This window comes from Dipteris shenzhenensis, chromosome 19 (assembly GCF_047967505.1).
Source record: "Dipteris shenzhenensis isolate YYH24624 ecotype China chromosome 19, Dip_SZ_1.0, whole genome shotgun sequence".
NCBI classification, from domain to species: Eukaryota; Viridiplantae; Streptophyta; class Polypodiopsida; order Gleicheniales; family Dipteridaceae; genus Dipteris; species Dipteris shenzhenensis.
The window spans coordinates 55,094,526-55,116,639 of NC_141614.1; the positions used below are offsets into that span (position 1 = coordinate 55,094,526).

The 22,114-nt window shown below is 47.1% G+C and overlaps 1 protein-coding gene across 4 annotated transcripts in view; it reads right to left on the bottom strand.

The window, feature by feature from the left end:
* LOC147890655 (Acyl-CoA N-acyltransferases (NAT) superfamily protein) overlaps positions 1-21,229 on the bottom strand; it is a 94,383-nt gene extending 73,154 nt beyond the window's left edge. The window contains exon 1 of one of the 4 annotated variants that reach the window (XM_087390793.1): positions 20,738-21,227. In XM_087390793.1, the coding sequence (XP_087246919.1) occupies positions 20,738-21,088 (351 nt within the window). In that variant the 5' untranslated portion in view covers positions 21,089-21,227. Of the gene's footprint in view, positions 1-20,737 lie in introns of all 4 variants that reach the window. The other 3 variants (XM_087390794.1, XM_087390792.1, XM_087390795.1) reach the window with 3 other exon arrangements.
* Between the last annotated feature and the right edge of the window lie 885 nt (positions 21,230-22,114).

Below are 22,114 nucleotides of genomic sequence, written 5' to 3' on the forward strand. Positions count from 1 at the left end.
TAATGAATGATGGGGGGGGGGGGTCGAATTGCAAGGGAAAGATGAGTGATGATGAAAGGGGGGAAAACTAATGCGGCTAAGGCGGCAGGGAAAAGGGCGGCTAAGGCAGCTGGGTGCAAAGCGGGTTAGCAGGTGGGCTGACATGTGGCAACGTGCAGAAGGGGACACAGGCGACTGGGGTGCAGGGTGCAGACGGCGGCCATGGCGGCCTGATGCTAGCTGGAGGCAGCAGAGCCGTGCCACAATTCTGCAGAGCTGGCAGTCCGCAAGGCGGCTAGGAGAGGTGGCGGCTGCACGCGGCTCCCAAGCGTGGGCCGCGGCAGAGATTGTGGCGCCGCCCACCACACGCCACGCGGACGTGGAAGCCCAAGGCCTACACAAGGCCTTGGCCCTTATACTAGGCTCCCCGCGTCTAGGACTACGTCCGACGGGGGTAGTTAATGCGGCCGCGGACTGCACAGGGGCCTGAAGGCCCGTGATTGGCGACGCGGGGCCGGTTCCCCAAAAAAAAGAAATTTGCCCTATCGATTTTACCAACGAAATTGCCTATCGCCAAAAAGAAAGCGACTTTCAGAGAGGGAAAGGAAGCCCCCTAGTGATTTCTTGATGGGTGAATCTTGATTCTCTTCGATGACTTCACGTCGATGTCACCGACTGTTGCAACTTCCATGCAACGGCCTCTCACAGTCAGAGGATCTTGGCTCTGATACCACTTGTCACGTTCTTCAATGCAGAAATGCACATGTGTGTAGATGATATAAAATTTAAGAAGTATTGGCCCTCCAAATGGGTAGGAAGGAGTGCCCACGTGAGTGTATTTTTGCTAGACTCTTCTCTATATGCTCCACACAAGCCACAAACCATATGCATGCAAATGACCATACACACACACCATGAATGACACAAGAGGGTGCAACCCTCATGCCTCTTGGAATCACATCCCTTGGGCATACCCCATTATTCTACCCTTAGCCTATGACTCTTTATGCCTACCATTGATTAATGCAATACCCATGCACAATGCTACCCTTTCCTAACCATCCTAGGACCTAATGCATACGTGCTTATTTTATTATATTCAATTGGCCAATTTACAATGTTACAACCATAGGGTAATCGCCAAATTCCCTAGAATGATCCACTAGGATCTAATACAAATAATCATGTCATGACAGTCAAGCACTTGGGTCCGTCTCCCATAGGGGCTCACAGGTTGAGCAATGATCTTCTACTTTAACTACTCCTCTCAATGACACACTGGGCCTTCACTGACCACCCAGTCAAAGAACTGCCCCATCTTATCATAAACATGTGAACGCATCATCATATTCAATTCCAAGCTCCCGCACTGTTGGAGTTTGGTAGGTCACCTCCACATTTGTGAGCCGTCAAATGGGGAGAGCATGGGGAGGTGCACCAAGCAGGTCTCAGAGATGCCATTGGGGCAAAGTGAGAGGGTCTGCAGGCCTGCCACATGGGCAGCATGCAGGCTGCCATAAGGGCAGCATATGGAGCACCACCAGGCTGCAACAAGCAGTGAAAGACTGTGCAGCATCTGAACGTGTTTGGAGCAGAGATGGTGACTGGAGCAGTACAAAACAGAGGCGCAATAGTCTGGACTGACAAGTGGCAACAGTGCAACTGTTCCTTGGATGGTGTGGAGCTGGCCAGGTGTCCAGAGCTGGTCGGCAAGCAGCAGAAGGGTGCACGGCAGCCAGCAGCAACAGGCGCAGCAATGGGAGCTCCAGGAACAGGTCAGGGCAAATCAACCAATCGGTTTGACAACAGACTGGGACTGCCGGTTCAAAAGCAGGTGCAGCATAAGGCCAGTCAATCTGCAAAAGAAACCACAGACTGGGTCTGCCCAGTCTGTGGGTAAGCTGGGTAGATCTGCAGGGCCTCCAGCCTATAAAAGGGCCCTACATTCTTTATTCCACATTGCCAAGCCTCTAGTACCTCAACTTGGGCAGCCACCACTGCGTCCAGAACTACAGCAAGAGGTCTTCAGCATTGACTGCCTACGCAGCAGCAAGGAAGGACACAGTCACGGGTGTCTTGTGCCTCACCATTGGGCTGCCTACACAGCAGCAAGGACGTCAAGGTTCAACAGAGCTAACTTTGCCTTACGATAGGCTGTGCAAGGGAGCAGCAGGAAGGTGTGTTTGTGGGGTACCATCACGAAGCCCATAGAAGCTTGAGGAGAGTGATGCAGGCTGAAGTGTTTTGAAGGTGCCACAATGAGGTAGGAGAACAGATTTTGGGAGCCACATGGGTCCACATCTAGGCAGCACCTTGCTGATAGATGGTGGCACACTGTGACCATATTTTGATATAATTTGGTCCATCCTTGGACAAGAATGTATTACTGCTTCTACTTGCTCTCTGTAGCATGTCTGTTTGTAGTCTGCACCTCTATCTCGCTCAAGGAAGAGATGGCTGTTAGTAAACGGACGGAATGAATCACTCAAACCTCCAGCCAAGATCTCTCCCACTCTTCTTGACACTCAACTCAGATAACTGATCACAGATGCAATAAACACTCACTCAGAGATAACTTAAACAGAGAGAGAGAGAATATATTCATCCACCGGATGGTGGACAGAAAACTGGCTCCAGGGGAGCAATACAAAACTCAGCCAAGTGCTGAGGAGAAATGATGGAACTCTCTCTGTCAGACTAGACCAACTCTGAGTGCACAGCACAGCCTATGACCGAGGCTTTCTGTCCTGCACTGGATGATGGAATGAAGGAGTGAGTGGGCCTTTTATAGGCACTGCCCAGGCCCTCTGGTTTGGCCGACCAGCAGGGTCGGTCCCCTGACTGGTGGCCGACCAGACTGTTCTGGAAATCCGACCAGGGTCGGCCCTGGTCGGTAGCCCTGGTTGGGCAGACTGGCCCTGCCACAGGCCCCTATAAAAGGGTGCCCTGTGCAGCCAGTCCATGGGACTGTTGATGCTTCCAGGGAGGCACAGGGCCCCCCCCTAATTCTCTGCTGTTTGCAGACAGCAACCAGCCCGTGTGCTGGTTGCCTATGATGTTTGCCTGGGTCTCTCTTTCCCATCCTTCCTACCTCTCACTGCCCCTTGTCCCCACAAAACGGGGGCTCACAGGTGGGCACAGTGAGTCTCTAACACCCCCCCTCAATGTCACAACTGTGGGCCAATCCCCATGCATTTGATGAGGTGCTCCATCTGTTCTCGAGGGAGTGCCTTCGTGAAGAGGTCGGACAAGTTGTCGGCGGTCGGGCAGTAGATAAGATCGATCACGTCGTTGATGATGAGCTCTCGAACAAAATGGTAATGAACTTCAATGTGCTTGGTCCGCGCATGGTACACTGGATTCTTGGCAATAGCTATGCAACTCTGATTGTCGCACATCAGCACTGTCGCATCCTCCTGACACACGTCCATGTCCTCCAGAATCCACCTCAGCCACAATGTCTCACAAGCTGCTGTACACGCGGCTCTGTACTCTGCCTCTGTAGATGAAAGGGCCACTGTGGGTTGCTTCTTACTTAGCCAAGAAATGGCACCAGATGCAAGTAAGAAACAATATCCTGTTGTTGATCTTCTGGTGTCAGCATCACCTGCCCAATCACTGTCACAGAACCCGCCTAGTTCAATACCTTTGGTGTAGGTGATCCCATAGGTGCAAGTACCCTTCAGATACCTCAGCACCCGTAAACCTGCATCCCAATGACTCTTCCTGGGAGAAGCAGAGAACTAGCATAATAGCCCAACTGCAGAACAAATATCAGGGCGAGTATTGGTAAGGTAAAGCAAACTTCCTACCAATCGTCGATACAAGGGAGTATCTGAAGGAATAGGAAGTGAGTGAGAGCAAGAGAGATTTAGAGAGCAGGAAGCTTGGAAGCTGAAGACGTAGTTGCAATAGAATAGAGCGTGAGAGTACAACTCAAAAGTGAGAAAAGATAAGGTTTTGTCCTAGTGACAAAACCTTAGTAGTCACTAACCATAGTTAGTGAACTAACTGCGGTTAGGGGGAAAAACCTCTTAAGGAGGGAAAAGTGCCCCTAACTAGCTTATTATATTTTTTTTGCCGAAAAAACAGTGCTAATTATATTACTTCGAGAACAAGATACAAAAGGTCAGCTTGTAGCTGACGGGCTGCGTTCACAAATCGGACACAGCCCTAAAAGGTAACAGAATAAATCATACTCTCACGGAGGGATAAGACGAGTGTGAATGAACAGCCATCGGGGTGGTGAGTAGTGCCACCAAAGGCCCTGCGAAGTCTGCTCGAAGAAGAGGCCCTGTGTGTCCCAAGCCCGGAGGAAGCGTCTCCGCTTCTCCTAACCGGCCCGTGAATCTCCCTGAATCTGGTCCCACTGGCCTCTGAGGGTATGAATAATCTCGCTCCAAATCTCCGTCATGATCTGGGCAGTCGATAAGGAGGTGCCACCGAGGATCTGCGCGTAGCGCGAGGTCCAGATGTGCCACCCTGCAATGCTGCTAATAATCTCCCAGACTGGCTGTCTCTCCCGAACTCCTGTATCAGCCTCTGCTAGGTGCTGCGGGATACCCTCGAGCGGCCCCCACGTCCCCTGTGTGATAAGGAAAGTGGGGTCCTGCTGGCATGCCTCGAATAAGTGATGAAGACCAAGTGCGGTGCTGCACCAACAAAACGCGCCCCAAGTGATCAATCCTAGCTCTGGTGCTGCGCGAGTAAGAATCCCGAAAGTCCACCTCCACACTTCCTGGGCGCGAGTGCAGCTCCACAGGCAGTGTTTTGGTGACTCCTCATCCTCATGGCAAATCTGGTAGCATCCGTCCTGGCCTATTTGCCGCAACCAGCTCCCCACTGGAAGACCTTTGTGGGCAAGAAGCCACATGAAGTATGAGATCTTCCGCGGCCGCCAGCTCTCCCACAAGGCCTTCCAGAATGCCTGCAAAAAGAACCTGGAAATACCCTGTGCATACCAGCTGGGCCGCTGGGTGGGGGGGCGGCTCTGCATCCTCCCAAGAACTCGCCTGCCCAGAGTCGTGCTGTAGGCGAAGAAGGAAGTCGGCCCCTGTCCTGTCACAATCTCTGGCCACCACCACTCTCCTGGGTCCCAATCAAGCTCTGACAAGGCCCGCCCCTCCCAGAGCCAGAGACGCCAAAGCTGCATCTGGTCTTGCTCGATGCTAGGATCGGTACGCCAGACCTTCCCCAAAAGGCCTACGACCCGAACCCTCTGCCATGGGAGTAGGGGGTCGATGAGCGCATCCTCTCTCCTGAGTCGTCCATCCCCAAAAACCGCGAAGAAGGAGATAGAGGAGTCATCCATACGTCCTGCGATCACCAGTGGGATGCCACGGGGGGTGAACTGTCCCAGCCAGCGGGCGTCACCAGGCATGAGGGCCTGAGGCTCAGGTGGAACCAACCAATCAGCTGGGATCGCGCCGTCGATCTCCGTGCGTCTCGCCTGGGCTCCACGTGCACCTCCAGCTGCGTCTGCAAGATCAGCCGTCTCCAGATGTCTGTACGTATCCCTCCAAACTCGAAGGGACCGGGCTGGCCCCCTCATCCAGCCATCCCACCTGATATGTGATCTCTCCCCCAACTAGCTTATTATATTACATTGGTCACTGCTGAATTATATCTATAATTCTAACACCCCCCTCCAGTGCCAATGTCATGTACAAGGCTGATCAATCACCAAACGGATATAAGTTCAGAGGGCACTGCGAAATGCCTCAAACTTTTCACGTGGTAGTGCTTTGGTGAAAATATCTGCAACGTTGTCATGTGTGGACACAAAGATCATACTGATCTCTCCTGCATGCAACTTCTCTCTGACGTAGTGATAGTGAACCTCAATGTGCTTCGTGCGAGCGATTCTTTGCCACTGCAATGGCACTCTGACTATCAGTGAGAATTGGAGAAGGACCCTCCAAAGACAGATGAAGATCAGCAAATAAACGTCTCAGCCAGACACATTCAACTGTTGCTGTGAAAGCTGCCCTGTACTCAGCTTCACATGATGAGGTAGCCACTGTAGATTGTTTCTTGCTCAGCCATGAAATGCAAGACTTACCCAAAAAGAAACAATTGCCACTAGTGGACTGCCTAGTGTCATAATCACCAGCCCAATCTGAATCACTGTAGGCATGCATCTGCAAGTCACCCCCCCTGGGAAATAGTAAGCCAAAAGATTTTGTGCCCTGCAAATAACGGAAGATGCGCTTAACTGCCTGCCAATGCATAGTTTTTGGGCTGTGCATGTACCTGCTCACCTGAGATACTGCAAACTAAATATCAGGTCTAGTGTTGCAGAGATATATGAGGCATCCAACAGCTTGACTGTAAAGTGTGGCATCAACTGATTCTCCTGCATCATGCATTGTGAGTTTCAGCCCCGGCTCCATAGGAGTGGCTATGGGCTTACACTCTTGCATGTTAAATCTGTCCAAGAGTTTCTGTACATACTTGGACTGAGACATAACAGTGCCACGTCTCTCATGAGAGAACTGGATCCCCAAATAAAAGTGAAGCAGCCCCAAATCTGACATGTCAAAGTTGGTCTGCAAATCAGCTTTGAAATCTGCAATTTTTTCTTCATTGGACCCTGTGAGCAGTAAGTCATCGACATAAAGAAGGATGACTAATATTTCCCCCCCATCCATCTTGATGTAGAGGGTGCTCTCAGTAGGACTATTGTGCAGCCCCTTGCTGGTCAAAAAGGCATGTATCTTAGCATACCATGCACGAGGGGCCTGTTTCAGCCCATATAAAGCTTTATTGAGTTTGCATACTTGAAGTGCATTTGCTGTAATTTCAAAGCCCGGAGGTGGTTTGACATACACCTCTTCCAGCAAGTCCCCATTTAAGAAGGCTGTTTTTATGTCCAACTGATGAACATTCCACTCAAAATGTGCAGCCATTGCAATTACTGATCGGATGGTGGTCATCCGGGATGTAGGAGCAAATGTCTCCTCATAATCTATGCCCTTTTTCTGAGCATAGCCCTTAGCAACCAGCCTGGCCTTATATCTGTCAATGGAGCCATCTGGCTTCCGTTTGACTTTAAATACCCATCGTGTGCCAATAGCATGTTTACCCTGTGGCAAGTCCACAACATCCCAAGTCTGATTTTTTGCAATGGACTGCAACTCATCGTGCATGGCATTCATCCAATGCACATTACCTTTTGCCTCTTCAAATGTGGCAGGCTCCTCTTCATCAAGGAGAGTACCTGCATATGCTGATTCCACTGAATTAGCACCTTCCATGTGTCTTGCTGCACTGCAAGTCCTGCCAGGTAACGGAGCATCAAGTTTACTCTCCCTGAGAGTCTGTAACAGCCAGTTTGGGACTGTTTTTGCTGCATGTATGTCTGCAATTTCTTGCTGCACCACCTGTTCCACTGCCTGTGGAGGAGGCAAGACATCCTGTGGCAGAACTGAAGCATTTGAAGGTTGCTGTAAATTCTGATTTGGATCAGAAAAATCAGCAGGGGAACCCAAAGCAATGGGTAGCAACCCTTGAAAGACATCCTCTGAAGATGAAGGCATTTGAAATTCAGCCTGAGTGTGAGCTGAATTTTCAGAAAATATCACATCTCTACTTACAATGATTTTGCGTGTAGCAGGATTGTAGAGACGATACCCCTTGCTTTCTGCACTGTATCCAACAAATATGCATTTGATGGCTTTATCTGACAATTTGTGCCTAAATTCAACTGGCACATGTGCATAGGCAAGGCATCCAAAGACTCGGAAGTGATCCACTGAAGGCTTCCTGTCATTCCAGACCTCAAAAGGAGTTTTTGTTTTTAAAGCCTTAGTGGGAGCCCTGTTCAAAATGTAATTGGCACACATCAAACCCTCTAGCCAAAATTTATGAGGCATGTGTTTGCTTTTCAGCATACATCTGTCCATCTCCATGAGGGTTCTATTTTTCCTCTCAGCTTTGCCATTTTGCTGAGGGGTCAGCTTAACTGTGAGCTGATGCACAATACCCTTTTGCTTGAGAAAAGCATCAAATTCTGCAGATAGGTATTCCCCACCTCTATCCGTGCGTAATGTCTGTATCCTAAGACCGGTTTCATTTTCAACCATGGCTGAAAAATGTTTAAACACCGTGAACACTTCAGATTTCTTTTTCAGCCCATAAACCCAAGTAAAATTGGAGTAGTCATCAATAAATGTGACAAAGTAGAGATGACCACCCAATGACGGAGTCCTCATGGGACCACATACATCACTGTGTATTAGCTGCAATTTGCGAACAGCTTTAACTGAACCATCCTTCTTGAAGGGGAATCTATGCATCTTACCTAAAATGCACCCTTCACAGGCATGTGGAGGAGGTATCTCAAGAGGTGGCAATGCATCAACCATTGAAAATTTCTAAAGTGTCATTAAGCTGTTGTAATGCATGTGGCCATATCTGGCATGCCATAATTCTGCATTTTGCATGGCAGCTGTAGGAGTAGAAACTGCCAGAGCATGGGCTGCTCTTTTCTCAAAAATATCAAGCTGAAAAAGCCCACGCAGCAGAGTACCAGATAACATTAAGGCATAGTTAGCTTCCCTGTCTCGGACAGCACATTTGTCATCCTCAAAGATGACCTGAAATCCCCCTCTGTTAAGAGTGGACACTGAAAGGAGATTTTTGGTTATGCCAGGCACATATAAGACATCAGAAAGTCTGAAAATTGAGCCATCAATTGCAGTGAGCTCAACTTCTCCTGTGCCACATACTGAATATGAGGAGTTGTTGGCACAAGTGACTTTCTTACCAACAGGAGGTGGATGCAAGGAAGTAAAAAGACACTTCCTAGAAGTGATGTGCTTGGATGCACCGCTATCAAAATACCATGTGTTCAGTGTTTCATTAACACTGAAAGCAGATGCATCTGTAGAAGAGTCAAAGCTGCAAGTCAAAAAAGCATATGTATCATCACTGCAAGAGGCTGTACTATTCCAAGCATCTGGAACAACCAACCTAGAATCTGAAATGCAAGATAAAAAGGCATAATCTTGACCAACAAAGTTGGCTGTAGCATCCCCACTGTCAGATGCACAAGGGGCTGAATCTGAAACAGCCATTCCTGAGCTGTTTTTCTTTTCTTTTGCAATCCTTTTCCTGCATTCTGCTATGTGATGACCTGGCTTTTTGCAGTAGTGACAAAAACCCTTCTTTTTGGGCTTACTTGCATCACTTTTAGCCTTTTGTGAAGGCTGTCCTGACCCACTGGAAGGCTGATTTGCTGCTGTCTTTGCCTGTCCTTTTGTTTTTGATTTAAATTTTGAGAGCATGGCTTGTTCACCTGCACGTGAAGCCAAATTTTTCCTGGTCTGCTCTTCCTGAAGCAGAAGTCCTATCAACTCATGAAAAGTGAGAGGATTTGCACCCCCCCTCAATGATAAATTCAGCGAAGTGTGAAAGCTGAGATAAGACTCAGGAAGAGAATTCAGAGTGGTTGTAATCATCTCTGAATCAGGAATAATTTCATCTATGTTTAACAACTGCTCTCTGAGATCTTGTAGCTTTGTGAGGTGGACTGACATGGAGTCACCCTCCTCCATATGTGTATTGCTCAACTCTCTTTTTAAGAAAGATACCCTGGCATCATTCCGTGCTGCATACATGCTTTCCAAAATATCCCATGCTGCCCTGGAGGTCTTACACGACCGGATATGCGGAATGATTGATCTTTTCACTGAAAGAGAGATGCATGACAAGGCTAAGGCATCCCGTGAATCCCATCTCTTCTGCTCTGGAGTATTGACTGTAGCTGCACCAACAACTTGTCCTGCAGCTGCACCCTGTGCACGACCTCTTCCACCTCCTTGCTGAGGAGGGGTAGCAGGTGCAATATCTGCTGGTCGGATTTCATCCCCATTGACATAATCCCATAAATTGCGAGAAATCAGAATATTACGTACCATGAAACTCCAGAGGGAGTAGTTGGTACCATCCAATTTGTCTTCCTGTGAAAGACCACCGAACTGGAACTCATTCTGATTTTGATGGGCCATATCTGAGAAAGAGATTGAAGCAGATACAAAGCTGAATTCCCTTACTGGGAATAAAATGCACAACTCCCAAAAACACAGCCAAGCACGGGCTGTATATGCAACTTAGATTTCTGTACTTCAGCTGTCAGAAATCTGTCCAAGCATCAAACACTCTCCAAAATCTGCCAAAAGTGTTCCAAACACTCCAAGAAAGGCAGTATGTATTGAATACTCCAAAAAATGCTCTCTCAACACAAAAGCCCCAATTTGTGGCTAGAAATTGCAGCCAGAAAGGGGCAAAATTACTAAAAGCCCCAAATCTGCAATTTTTAAACAAAAGCCCCAAATTTCAGACTAGATCTGCAATTTTGCTCCAGATGTAGCTCCAAAATTGCACAATGATTGCAATGTCTGCAATATGCAAAATGCCCCAAATGTACTCCCAAACAACTGAACCAAACTATGGTTTTCTGCAAGATGTGCCTGCCAAAGAACACCTGTGGCTGAAGGCAACCTGTGTAAATCTGCAAGTACAGATCTGAAAATGCAGAAATGCACACAAATCTGTGAAGAGTGCAGGTGGTACGGTACAGTACTAACTGTACGGTGGTACGGTACAGTACGGACTGTACGGTACAGTTTGTACGGTCAGTACGACAAGATTGTCCAAGTGCTCCTGCTCAAGTACGGCGATGTACGGATGGCGATGTACGGACGGCGATGTGCGGCGCTGTACGGAATCATGCGCAGGTACGATGACCTGCACTGTGCTGTACGGCGATCTGTACGGAGCAACGACGATCTGTACGGCAATCTGTATGGGAGCAGTACGGATGTTTTACGGGAGCTTTACGGAGGTATTACGGGAGCTGTACGACACTGTGCGTCAGGATTCCGTACAGTCGTACGAACTGTACGGACAGGTTGGAGCAGACTAAAGCTTGAGGCTAAGCGCTGGAACTGAAGGGAGCAATGAGCTCAAAGCTCTTGAACCTGCTCTGATACCAAATGAAGGAATAGGAAGTGAGTGAGAGCAAGAGAGATTTAGAGAGCAGGAAGCTTGGAAGCTGAAGACGTAGTTGCAATAGAATAGAGCGTGAGAGTACAACTCAAAAGTGAGAAAAGATAAGGTTTTGTCCTAGTGACAAAACCTTATAGTCACTAACCATAGTTAGTGAACTAACTGCGGTTCGGGGGAAAAACCTCTTAAGGAGGGAAAAGTGCCCCTAACTAGCTTATTATATTACATTGGTCACTGCTGAATTATATCTATAATTCTAACAGTATCAACCAACTGAGATGTGTCGTGAACACTTAGCTTGAGCCCGACCTCCATAGGAGTTAATGCTGTTCTGCAATCCTCCATCTGAAATCTCTTCAGAATTTCTCTGCTATATTTCTCCTGTGAAATGAAGATCCTGTCTTTGGCCTGCTTTACTTCAATCCCAAGGAAGTAATGTAATAACCCAAGGTCAGTCATCTCAAACTCAGACATGAGTAGCTCCTTAACCTGTGAAATCTTCTTAACATGATCACCTATCAAGATAAGATCATCAACATAAAGGATGAGTACCAGTCGCAATCCCCTCTCAATGAACAAGTAAAGGTTTGCCTCGGAAGGACTCCGACCGAGCCCTATCTTCTGAAAGAATATAACAATCCTTTGGTACCAAGCTCTGGGGGCCTGTTTCAGCCCGTATAACGCCTTCTTCAATCTGCAGACCTTTAATGGCTCTTCCTGGGAGAAGCAGAGAACTAGCATAATAGCCCAACTGCATAACAAATATCAAGGCGAGTATTGGTAAGGTAAAGCAAACTTCCTACCAATCGTCAATACAAGGGAGTATCAACCAGCTGAGATGTGTCGTGAACACTTAGCTTGAGCCCGACCTCCATGGGAATTAATGCTGTTCTGCAATCCTCCATCTGAAATCTCTTCAGAATTTCTCTGCTATATTTCTCCTGTGAAATGAAGATCCTGTCTTTGGCCTGCTTTACTTCAATCCCAAGGAAGTAATGTAATAACCCAAGGTAAGTCATCTCAAACTCAGACATGAGTAGCTCCTTAACCTGTGAAATCTTCTTAACATGATCACCTGTCAAGATAAGATCATCAACATAAAGGATGAGTACCAGTCGCAATCCCTTCTCAATGAACAAGTGAAGGTTTGCCTCGGAAGGACTCCGACTGAGCCCTATCTTCTGAAAGAATATATCAATCCTTTGGTACCAAGCTCTAGGGGCCTGTTTCAGCCCGTATAACGCCTTCTTCAATCTGCAGACCTTTAATGGGGACCCTGGTTCTTGAAAGCCCGGTGGCTGCTCCACGTATACCTCCTCCTCCAGGGTTCCATTAAGGAATGCGGACTTCACATCCATTTGAAAAATAGGCCACTGGAATTGGGCAGCAAGGGCAATCACTGTCCGGATAGTAACCATGCGGGCTGTGGGAGCGAAAGTTTCATCAAAATCCATGCCTGCAGTTTGAGCAAAACCTTTCACCACTAACCTTGCTTTATACTTATCCAAGCTGCCGTCGGATTTGTATTTAAGTTTGTATACCCAATTAGTGCCGATGACTTTCCGTCGCAGGGGCCTGGCCACTAAGTCCCATGTATTGTTCTTCAGGATAGCATCCATCTCTGCCTTCATGGCAGCTTGCCATTCTGGATTGTTCTTCGCCTCCTCGAAGGTCCTTGGCTCATCAAGCTGAGCCACCAAAGCAAAATTCACGGATGGGGCCTTTTGAAGACGTTGAGACCGACGCAATCCAGAACTGCTACTCTCAGGTAATGCGGTGACCCGAGACTCTTCCAATGTCCGTAGGTACCATTGGGGCAATCTTTTCTGCTTCTCTGGGAGAGGAGGAACGGGAACTTCTTCTGGAACATCCTGCTCTTCCTGAGTATCTTGTGGAACATCAGCTTCTGATTTTGCCACCTCTTGGATGGTCAACCTGGGACAGGGTGGGTTTGGGGGTTGAACAATCTCCTTCTCCTCAATCTGAGGCTCCTCCTGGGGTTCAGGTTCCTTTTCCGCGAAGACAACATCCTGACTGATAAGTATTTGCTTCTTTACTGGGTCGAAGAGGCGGTAGGCCTTGGATTCTTCACTATACCCAACAAAGATACATTGTCTGCTCCGGGAATCAAGCTTGGTCCTGTCTTCCTTGTGCACATGCACCCATGCGTTAGAACCAAAAATGCGAAGATGAGTGATAGAGGGCTTCTTACCATAAAATGCCTCATATGGAGTCTTGTCCTTGACGGCCTTCGTCTTGGTCCGGTTGAGAATGTGTACGGCTGTATTGATAGCTTCACTCCAATAGGCTTTAGAAAGATTCCTCCCTCGGAGCATAGCAAGCCCTATCTCTGTGGTGGTTCTATGCTTCCTCTCAGCTACCCCATTTTGCTGAGAAGTATGTGCCGTGGTGAGTTGTCGCTTGATCCCATGCTTGCGACAAAATGTGTTGAACTCACTTGAGGTGAATTCTCCCCCCCTGTCTGCGCGGAATGTCTTGACATCCTCCCCTGTCTCCTTTTCAACTCTGGCCTTCCAGTCTTTGAATTTCTCGAAAGCCTGAGACTTTTTAGCCAAACAATATACCCAGGTCATTCTACTGAAATCATCCACAAAGAGAAGTGGAGTACCTGGATCCTGCCCACGATGCTATAGACATTGGACCACAAATGTCGGCGTGAACCAACTCAAGTGGTTTGCTGGCCCGAAACGAGGCCTCTTGTGGGAACTTATCCCTGTGCTACTTGCCTTCTAGACAAGCCCTACAGACATCATCCTTGCATGTAATTGGTGGAAGTCCATCCACCATCTTCGACTTTGACATTTCAGCCAAGATTCCATAGCTGACATGACCGAAGCGCTCATGCCAAAGTTTGGACTTTCCGTTGTCTTCATGAACCAACATTGCACTGAGACGGTACAGTCCATTCTCTTCAACGCCTTGAGCCACCATCTGCCCATTTCCTTTGGATGTCACGGTGACCTTGCCATCTTGAAAGAGAACTGCCATGTTGTTTTTGTCGATCTGACTTACAGACAGTAAATTCTTGCAAAGGTCGGGTACATAAAGTACTCCAGAGATGTCCTCCTCACCCGCCGTTGTAATGAAAGGAATGCTACCGATGCCCTTCACAGGACATGTCCGGCTATCCCCGAAAAGAAACTTTGGAATCCGGGTGTGTACTTTCCATGGTTTTGAACCAAGTCCTTTTGTTGGACATGTGCTTGGAAGCACCGCTGTCAACATACCAACCCTCTTTACCTTCACTGACTGCATATGCTGAACAATGTTCACTGAGTAAAAATAACTGTCCAGTCGTCACATTGGCAGAATCACTCTTAGGCTCTTCTTTGTTCTTGGCTTCTCTCTTCCGCTTTTGATCCGCCTTCTTCTTTCGGCATTCTTTGGCGGAGTGGCCAAGCTTTTCACAGTAGAAGCACTTCATTTTCTTCTTGCGTTCAGCGTCCTCTGATTTCTTGGAATCCTTTGGCTTGCCTTTTCCAGGCTTGTCTTTGGCAACCAATGCCTTCTCGTCGGTTTGCGTAAAGAGTTTCTCTCGAGCCTCCTCCTGAAGCAGGAGTGGACCAAGCTCCTCAAAGGTGATTGGCTTAGTCCGTTGACCCGCAGTGACCGTAGTCACAAAACTTTTGAAACTCCGTGGCAACTTGTGGAGTGTGAGCAACGCCAATTGACTCGTGTCCACCTTCTGACCAACCGCTGCGAGCTGGTCCCGCACAACTTTAACCTTTATCAGATGATCATGCACACTATCACCCTCATTCATATCAAGATTATAAAGCTGATGCTGAAGTGTAATGATACGAGCTGTATTATCGGTTTCATACAGCTCCTTCAGTATGGCCCACGCCTCTGAAGACGTCTCTGCCAACTCGATATGAGGAATCACAGCATCTGTTGTCGTGCTTATAAGCATTGCTAAGGCTTGAGCATCCCTCTCCTCCCATGCACAGAGTTCATCCGCATCTGCTTCAGCTAAAACTTCACCTCTTTTGTCCACAAGGTCCTCCAACTTTTCTTCGGTCCCATTCACAATCTTCCACAACCTCCGGGCCAACAGATGGCTTCGGATCTTGACTTTCCAGATTGGAAAGTTCGTTCCATCGAGCTTTCCAGCTTCACCGAAGTTAGGGATAAATGAAGAAGGAAGATGACTGGAGAAGGAGGAAGGACGAGCAATGGATGTAGAGGCTTCTGAACGCTAATCCATCTCGGTGAATGGCAGAACTGAATAACTGAAACAGAAATAAATGAACTGACCTTCTGTACTAGCCTGAGCTGAAAACAGAGTTGCCTTACTGCCAAGGAACTCCTTCCTTCAGAGAGTGCTTTGATGAGGAAGAGTCGAGAGCCTATGGCTCTGATACCATGTTAGTAAACGGAGGGAATGAATCACTCAAACCTCCAGCCAAGATCTCCTGGTGGCCGACCAGACTGTTCTGGAAATCCGACCAGGGTCGGCCCTGGTCGGTAGCCCTGGTTGGGCAGACTGGCCCTGCCACAGGTGTTGGGATATCTCAAGGTGTATGCCTCAGGCACACCTTATGTTTCTATGTGTGAGTGCTAGAGGCACAGTTAGGTGCCCACAAGCACAGTTAGGTGGTGGAAAAGCCACATAGGATGATTGAGTGAATCTAGGAGCAGATTGAGGAGATGATTGTGGAGCTTTGAGGTCATCAGTGATGTCAGTGACCTTGTATGAGGTGCCTACTTAAGGACCTCTTTCTTCTTCATTCTATAAGCAAGTATTCTGAGTTTGTGTCCACTCTACTCTTTCTTTTCAGTATTCCAACATGGTATCAGAGCCCTTTGATCCCCCTTGAGCCCATTTCTGCCACATCATCATCTTCTTCTTCATCTTCTTCTTCTCCATTTTCCTCTTTCTTCCCAAAATCTTTGAGAGCTTGGTTCTCCATCTACAAACAGCCATTGCCCAAACCCTCTGAGCTGGAAACTCCTCTAGTATGGGCGAACTTCCACCTGCAAGCAATTGAAGAAAAAACGTCTGTGGTGGCTGCCATTCTCCAAACAGCGAATTTCTTCTGTTGCTCAATACTCCCTGCATACTCCGCCATTGCCTGAGCCCTCTTAGGAATAGATGGGCGACCTCAAGACAAAGATTTTGAGCCATTTTTCAGGTCATTTGGTTCAGTAACGAGGGAGAAATCGTCAAAACTCAGTTTCAGCCTGTAGCAACTCTCCCGGGCAAAAGTGCGCACCATTTCGTCCAACCTCTGTGCTGGACCTTCTCTGGTATATGAGCTTTCTTTTGCTTCAGAAAGCCCTCTTTTCCTTGCTTTGAAGAGTGAGCTACAAGCCCTCCAAGTTCAGCTTTTCAGTTTTGACAGTTTTGGACAAGTTTTTGAAGATGATGCTACATAAAATGCTACTCTAGCATTTCTGGTTTTTTGAAGCTTTCAATAACTTCAGTACAAGTGTGGATTCAGTTTTGTTTTGACTTGCTAGACCTAGTTTTGATTGGAAAATGTTTATTTCATCCACTTCTATGAAGCATGTAAGAAGAAGCATCATTGTTTAAAATCTAGTCACTACTATTTGCTACATTAAGTGCTCATATTTTGGAAGTCTTTCACTTATTTTTGCCTTGTAAGAGAGATAGACACTGCCCAATATCTGGGTTAGACCCTCTCATGGCTACCATATATAATCTTGAGAAGTTCAATGGAAAGGGGTTCCATACATGGCAAATGAAGGTAAAATTTGCATTAATGCGGGAGAACTTATGGGGACTTGTCAAATCTACTCCTACCGCTTCTTCTACGGCCTCAAATGCTGGGGAATCTTCAGCTCCGACACGACCGGCAAGAGATCCAGCAAGAGAAGAAAAAGCATATGGTATAATTGCTTTAGCTTTGGGTGATGATTACATACATCATATATCTGACTTGGAGTCTCCATCGGAAGCATGGCAGAAGCTAGATTTGATTTTTGGTGCAAGCTCTCATATTTCTAAACTATCACTTAAAATCTCTTTCTTTGAATTAAAGATGGCAAGTGATACTACTTTAGCTGCCCATGTCAACTATATGCGGAGTCTTATGACTCAGTTAGCTTCTATCAACTCTCCTATCACCCCTGATGATGCTATGGCAGTACTACTTAAGAGTATGCCTGAAAGCTTTGATCACATTGTAAGCACTTTGAAGAATCTTCCCAATCCAAACCTTGAAGGCATTATCTCAGCTCTCCAAGAAGAAGAAAGACACATGGAGTTAAGGAAAGGCAATGACACTGCTTATGTTATGAAATTCCAGAAGGGCAAGTACTCTCCTTGCAATCACTGTGGAAAGACAAATCACCTTTCAAAGGACTGCTTCAAAGTTAATCCATGTAAGCACTGTGGCAAAAACAACCATAGTGAGAAGTTCTGCAGAACCAAAGCAAAGACAGAAAATGCAAATCTACTTACAGTTAATGAGCCTCCACAAGATGAGGCATCCTTTGAAGATTATGCATTTTAAATTATCTCTATGTATGCTCCAGATCACTCTTTTTATGTCAAGGTACTCAGCCTGGATAGTCCTCCAAAATGAATGAAAATAAATTATTGTGTGTTGTGTTTTGTGAACACCTCTGGTCACCTTATGATGTAGGCCATGTGTATGTTTGTTCCATGGTACCTCCTACAGACATTGTGTGCATGTACATGTAGGAGAGATAACCATTGGAAGGTCTGTTTGTATCCCTTTCTGTTTACCTTACACCCAAGGGAACCCTTGCTAGCATGAGAACCTAGCCATAGATTTATCCTTGTCCACCATGAGATGGCATGAGAAACTATGAGACTAGATGTATCCTTGACATAGCCTGAGGCATTTCCTTGAGGGGGGGTTTGTTGGGATATCTCAAGGTGTATGCCTCAGGCACACCTTATGTTTCTATGTGTGAGTGCTAGAGGCACAGTTAGGTGCCCACAAGCACAGTTAGGTGGTGGAAAAGCCACATAGGATGATTGAGTGAATCTAGGAGCAGATTGAGGAGATGATTGTGGAGCTTTGAGGTCATCAGTGATGTCAGTGACCTTGTATGAGGTGCCTACTTAAGGACCTCTTTCTTCTTCATTCTATAAGCAAGTATTCTGAGTTTGTGTCCACTCTACTCTTTCTTTTCAGTATTCCAACAACAGGCCCCTATAAAAGGGTGCCCTGTGCAGCCAGTCCATGGGACTGTTGATGCTTCCAGGGAGGCACAAGGCCCCCCCCTAATTCTCTGCTGTTTGCAGACAGCAACCAGCCCGTGTGCTGGTTGCCTATGATGTCTGCCTGGGTCTCTCTTTCCCATCCTTCCTACCTCTCACTGCCCCTTGTCCCCACAAAACGGGGGCTCACAGGTGGGCACAGTGAGTCTCTAACAATGGCTGCCCTACAAATGACAATACAAGGGAAGCATGAGGAGTTCTCCAAGCAGATAGATAAGGGGAAGGCTGAAATGAAAGAATGGAGATAAGTGGTCAATGAGGGCAAAGCAGCTCCAACAGAGAAAGAGTTTATTTCTGATGCTTAGAAGAAGAAAAGAGAAGAAATAGTAAAGCACTAGATGTCCTCGTTAGAGGTCTAGCAGTTGGGGACACCACCATGGCAGATGCTGAAGCTTTGATCACTAAGATGGGGGTCAATCTCACCTTCGAGGCAGCTTGGAGGGTAGGAAAGGATGATGCACCAACATTGTGAGATTTCGAACACTAGCAGACCGGTCTACCTTCATGAGCATGAGGGCAGCTCTGAAGGGGACTAGAATATACTTGGATGATGATCTAACGCTCTTACAGCAAGAGCACAGAAGGGAGGGGATGATCCGTGTGCTAGCTGCGAGGCAGGAAGGAAATGGGTTGTATATCAAGATGGTAAGGTAATCATTTGAGAAAGGGTAGAGGGAGGTGGAGGAGATACGGATAGTGCATCACGGTGTCGGGCCTCTGAGACAGAGACACAGGGCAGATTAAATATGGCTGTTTGGAACTGTAATGGCACCGATCGACATGGCTTTTCAGAGACATATACAGATAGAGACATTATTTTCTATGCCGAGACAGATGAGAGCCCAGAGAGACTGCTGCCCACAGTGACAGGATACACCTAGGAGTCAACTCATAGGAGAGAATTGAGCATGCACGTCATATTGGACACGAGTCCAGCTGCCAAATGCTCAACCGATCTTCATTGCAGTGTGCTACTTCCCCCAAGACACATCATCATATGCCCATGAGGTCACTACAGAGGGACACAGCCCATTTGAGACGATACATGATGACATCACAGAGTTCTCCAGGCAGGGAGACACCCTCCTTCTGGGGGGCTTCAATGCAAGTATAGGAGATAGACAAGTGGGCCTACTAGATTTTGCATACGAGAGAGATCCCCACATGGTTCCGGAGCTAGATGCAGCAAAGCTCGGGATCCTGAGACATTCTGCAGATGCCTTACGACACCCTCCTTCTGGGGGGCTTCAATGCAAGTATAGGAGATAGACAAGTGGGCCTACTAGATTTTGCATACGAGAGAGATCCCCACATGGTTCCGGAGCTAGATGCAGCAAAGCTCGGGATCCTGAGACATTCTGCAGATGCCTTACATGTGACAGCATACGGGCGACATTTACTTGAGTTGGGAGCGTCCACAACCTCATCATCTACAATGGCATTCAGTGATTGCCATCATCAGGGGGGTTCACTTGTTTCCTATATGGCAGTTGGACAAGCCCAGTGGATTAACTATTGGGCCCATTAGCCTTTGCTTTGCAGATACATGACCTCAGCCTTTGCTTTGCAGATACATGACCTCGCAGTGCCCCCTCCCCCACTCGGAGATGATCACTCATATCTGGCCTTCCGTATCTCTGCTACTACGCCAGTCAAAATTTCTGCTTTGCTTATTGACAGCACTTCTGTTCATAACAAGGACTACTCCCCTTGACCATAAACATCCACGGCGGCCGCCTGTGAAGCTGAGATGCAAAGCCCTCCACTGCTGCCTACTACTGCAGGGAACCACACCTCCGAGCTTCTCCCTCAAAGGAGATGGTGCTGGCATCTGGCATCTGCTACTGAAAACATATGCTTCTAGATTAGAAGAAAGTCCACTGCCTATCCTACCAGCCCTCTGCAACTCCTAGCAAAGTTTCAGATACAAGGGTCAAAGCCCTTGTAGCAGCGACACCTGGCTAGACCCCCAGCAGCCCTGTTTGGGACCCAGCTGAGAGTGCCAGCACCAGCCCTTGAAGGCTGGTCTGGTTACCCGATCAGCATGGTCGGCTGGTCAGCCAGGTCGGTTTGGTCAGGTCAGTCAAACTGACTAGCCTATTCGGCCAAATCGGCCAGGGGCTAGTCCTATATAAAGGCAGTCCAGCCCCCATGTGGGGCATTCAGTGAGCCAGCTTTCAGTAGTATAGCTCCCTCTCCCACAATCGCAGTTAGAGGAGTTTTCATGCGCAGTTTTGTATGCCGATTTGGCAAGCATCCACAACCATAGTCAGGGCATTTATGCCATCATTCCTAAGGCTTTTAATAGTATTTACTTCATCTTTCGCACTACATCACATCGTACTTTTCCAAAGTCGTCTCCAAAATTTTTTCTCGCTAAAATTAAAAATTAAAAACAAGGCCTCTCCAATTGCTTGTACCTGACTGAATCATTTGCCAGTATACATGTCAAATCTAGAGCTACATTTCTTCGATACAAATTATCAGCAAACAGATAAAAGTTTACCTCACCTCGATCCTATAGGTCTGACCAAACTTGTAAAATGTGCGGACACGGAGGTTGCAGGCGGCCAGCAGGTGTGCATCAGACGATGCTTGAAATACAGAAACGGAAACAGCTTCCCCCAAGACAGACAGGTTGCCATCCGTCAATGAGGATGTCTCCAAATTGAGAGAATGACGCAGAGAACCAGGCCCAATTTGTCTTAATCTAATAGTCTGCAAGATTGGAGCGAGAGCCAAGGGGCCGAGTGTGCAATTTAAGTGAAGTGTCTCCGAGAGGTAAGATGAAGAAAGGGATGCATTTGGATGTTGGATAAGTGAAGATGCAGCACAAGGCAACTGTAGTGGTAGTTGAAGCATGATAACAAGATGTTGTTGATGCCTTTTTGCTTGGAGCCTTTTTCATCACCCTTTATGATTTAGCTTTCCAGCTCTCACATCCAGGGGCCTGGCCTAGTGGTTGAACGTGTGTATGAGTGTGCACTGTGTGTGTGTACAATCCCCAACTAGCGCCTGTGCCCCACTCATCCAAGGTGCATGCCCTTCGAGTGAGGTTTGAGATAACTCTCATTATTGGGACCATCTGACCACCGTGGACAGAAAAATGCAGCTCCAACATGGCCACCGCCACGTGCAGTGGTTCACACCACCTAGTGTCCATATTTTATAAATGTTGCAAATTCTTGATTGGTGTGATGACTGAGGCAGAACTCTCGGATGAGGTGGCGTGCGTTCGAAAAATAATTAGTGCAGCTGGCGCAAACTTTTGTTGTTCCCCCATGGAGCTAGGCAACCTCTAGGTGCCGAGAACTCTAGCTACTTTGGTCTACTTCAATTTAAAATAAGTTAAATCTTCATCAAATGGATCTTAATAGATACACAGAAATGGGATTATATGGAGCCCTTGAGGCGGTAGACATACATTTTACAATTTACTATAACAAAGAGCTACTTTATGTGGCTCTCAAACATTCGGGGAACATTCTAGAATTTAATACAACATAAGGCAAGTAGATATAAATCCCAACTAGTATAAGCTCAAGAAATGTTAAGTTGCATCATTTGACAGTGGTGTGAAAGCATTGTCATGTGACAACATTCAAGCCATTTGGCTTGTATGCTTAACATTTAGCTTGTTCAAACTAGCGGGAGGGGAAGAAGGGCTAGCCATAGGTTGAGATGAAAGCCCCAATAGCAAGGCTTTATTTTGTTTTTCTTCACGTTATCAACATTAGAAAGAACAACTCAATATTCTAAGGTTCGATGGCTCAAGCTAAGAGATTGTCCTGCTAAATAATTTCTTTTATGCACTTAGGCTAAAATAGGACCGACATCATATTGACAAAATTTTGGATGAAATGGTACTCTTTAGGCTCACCCTTACAA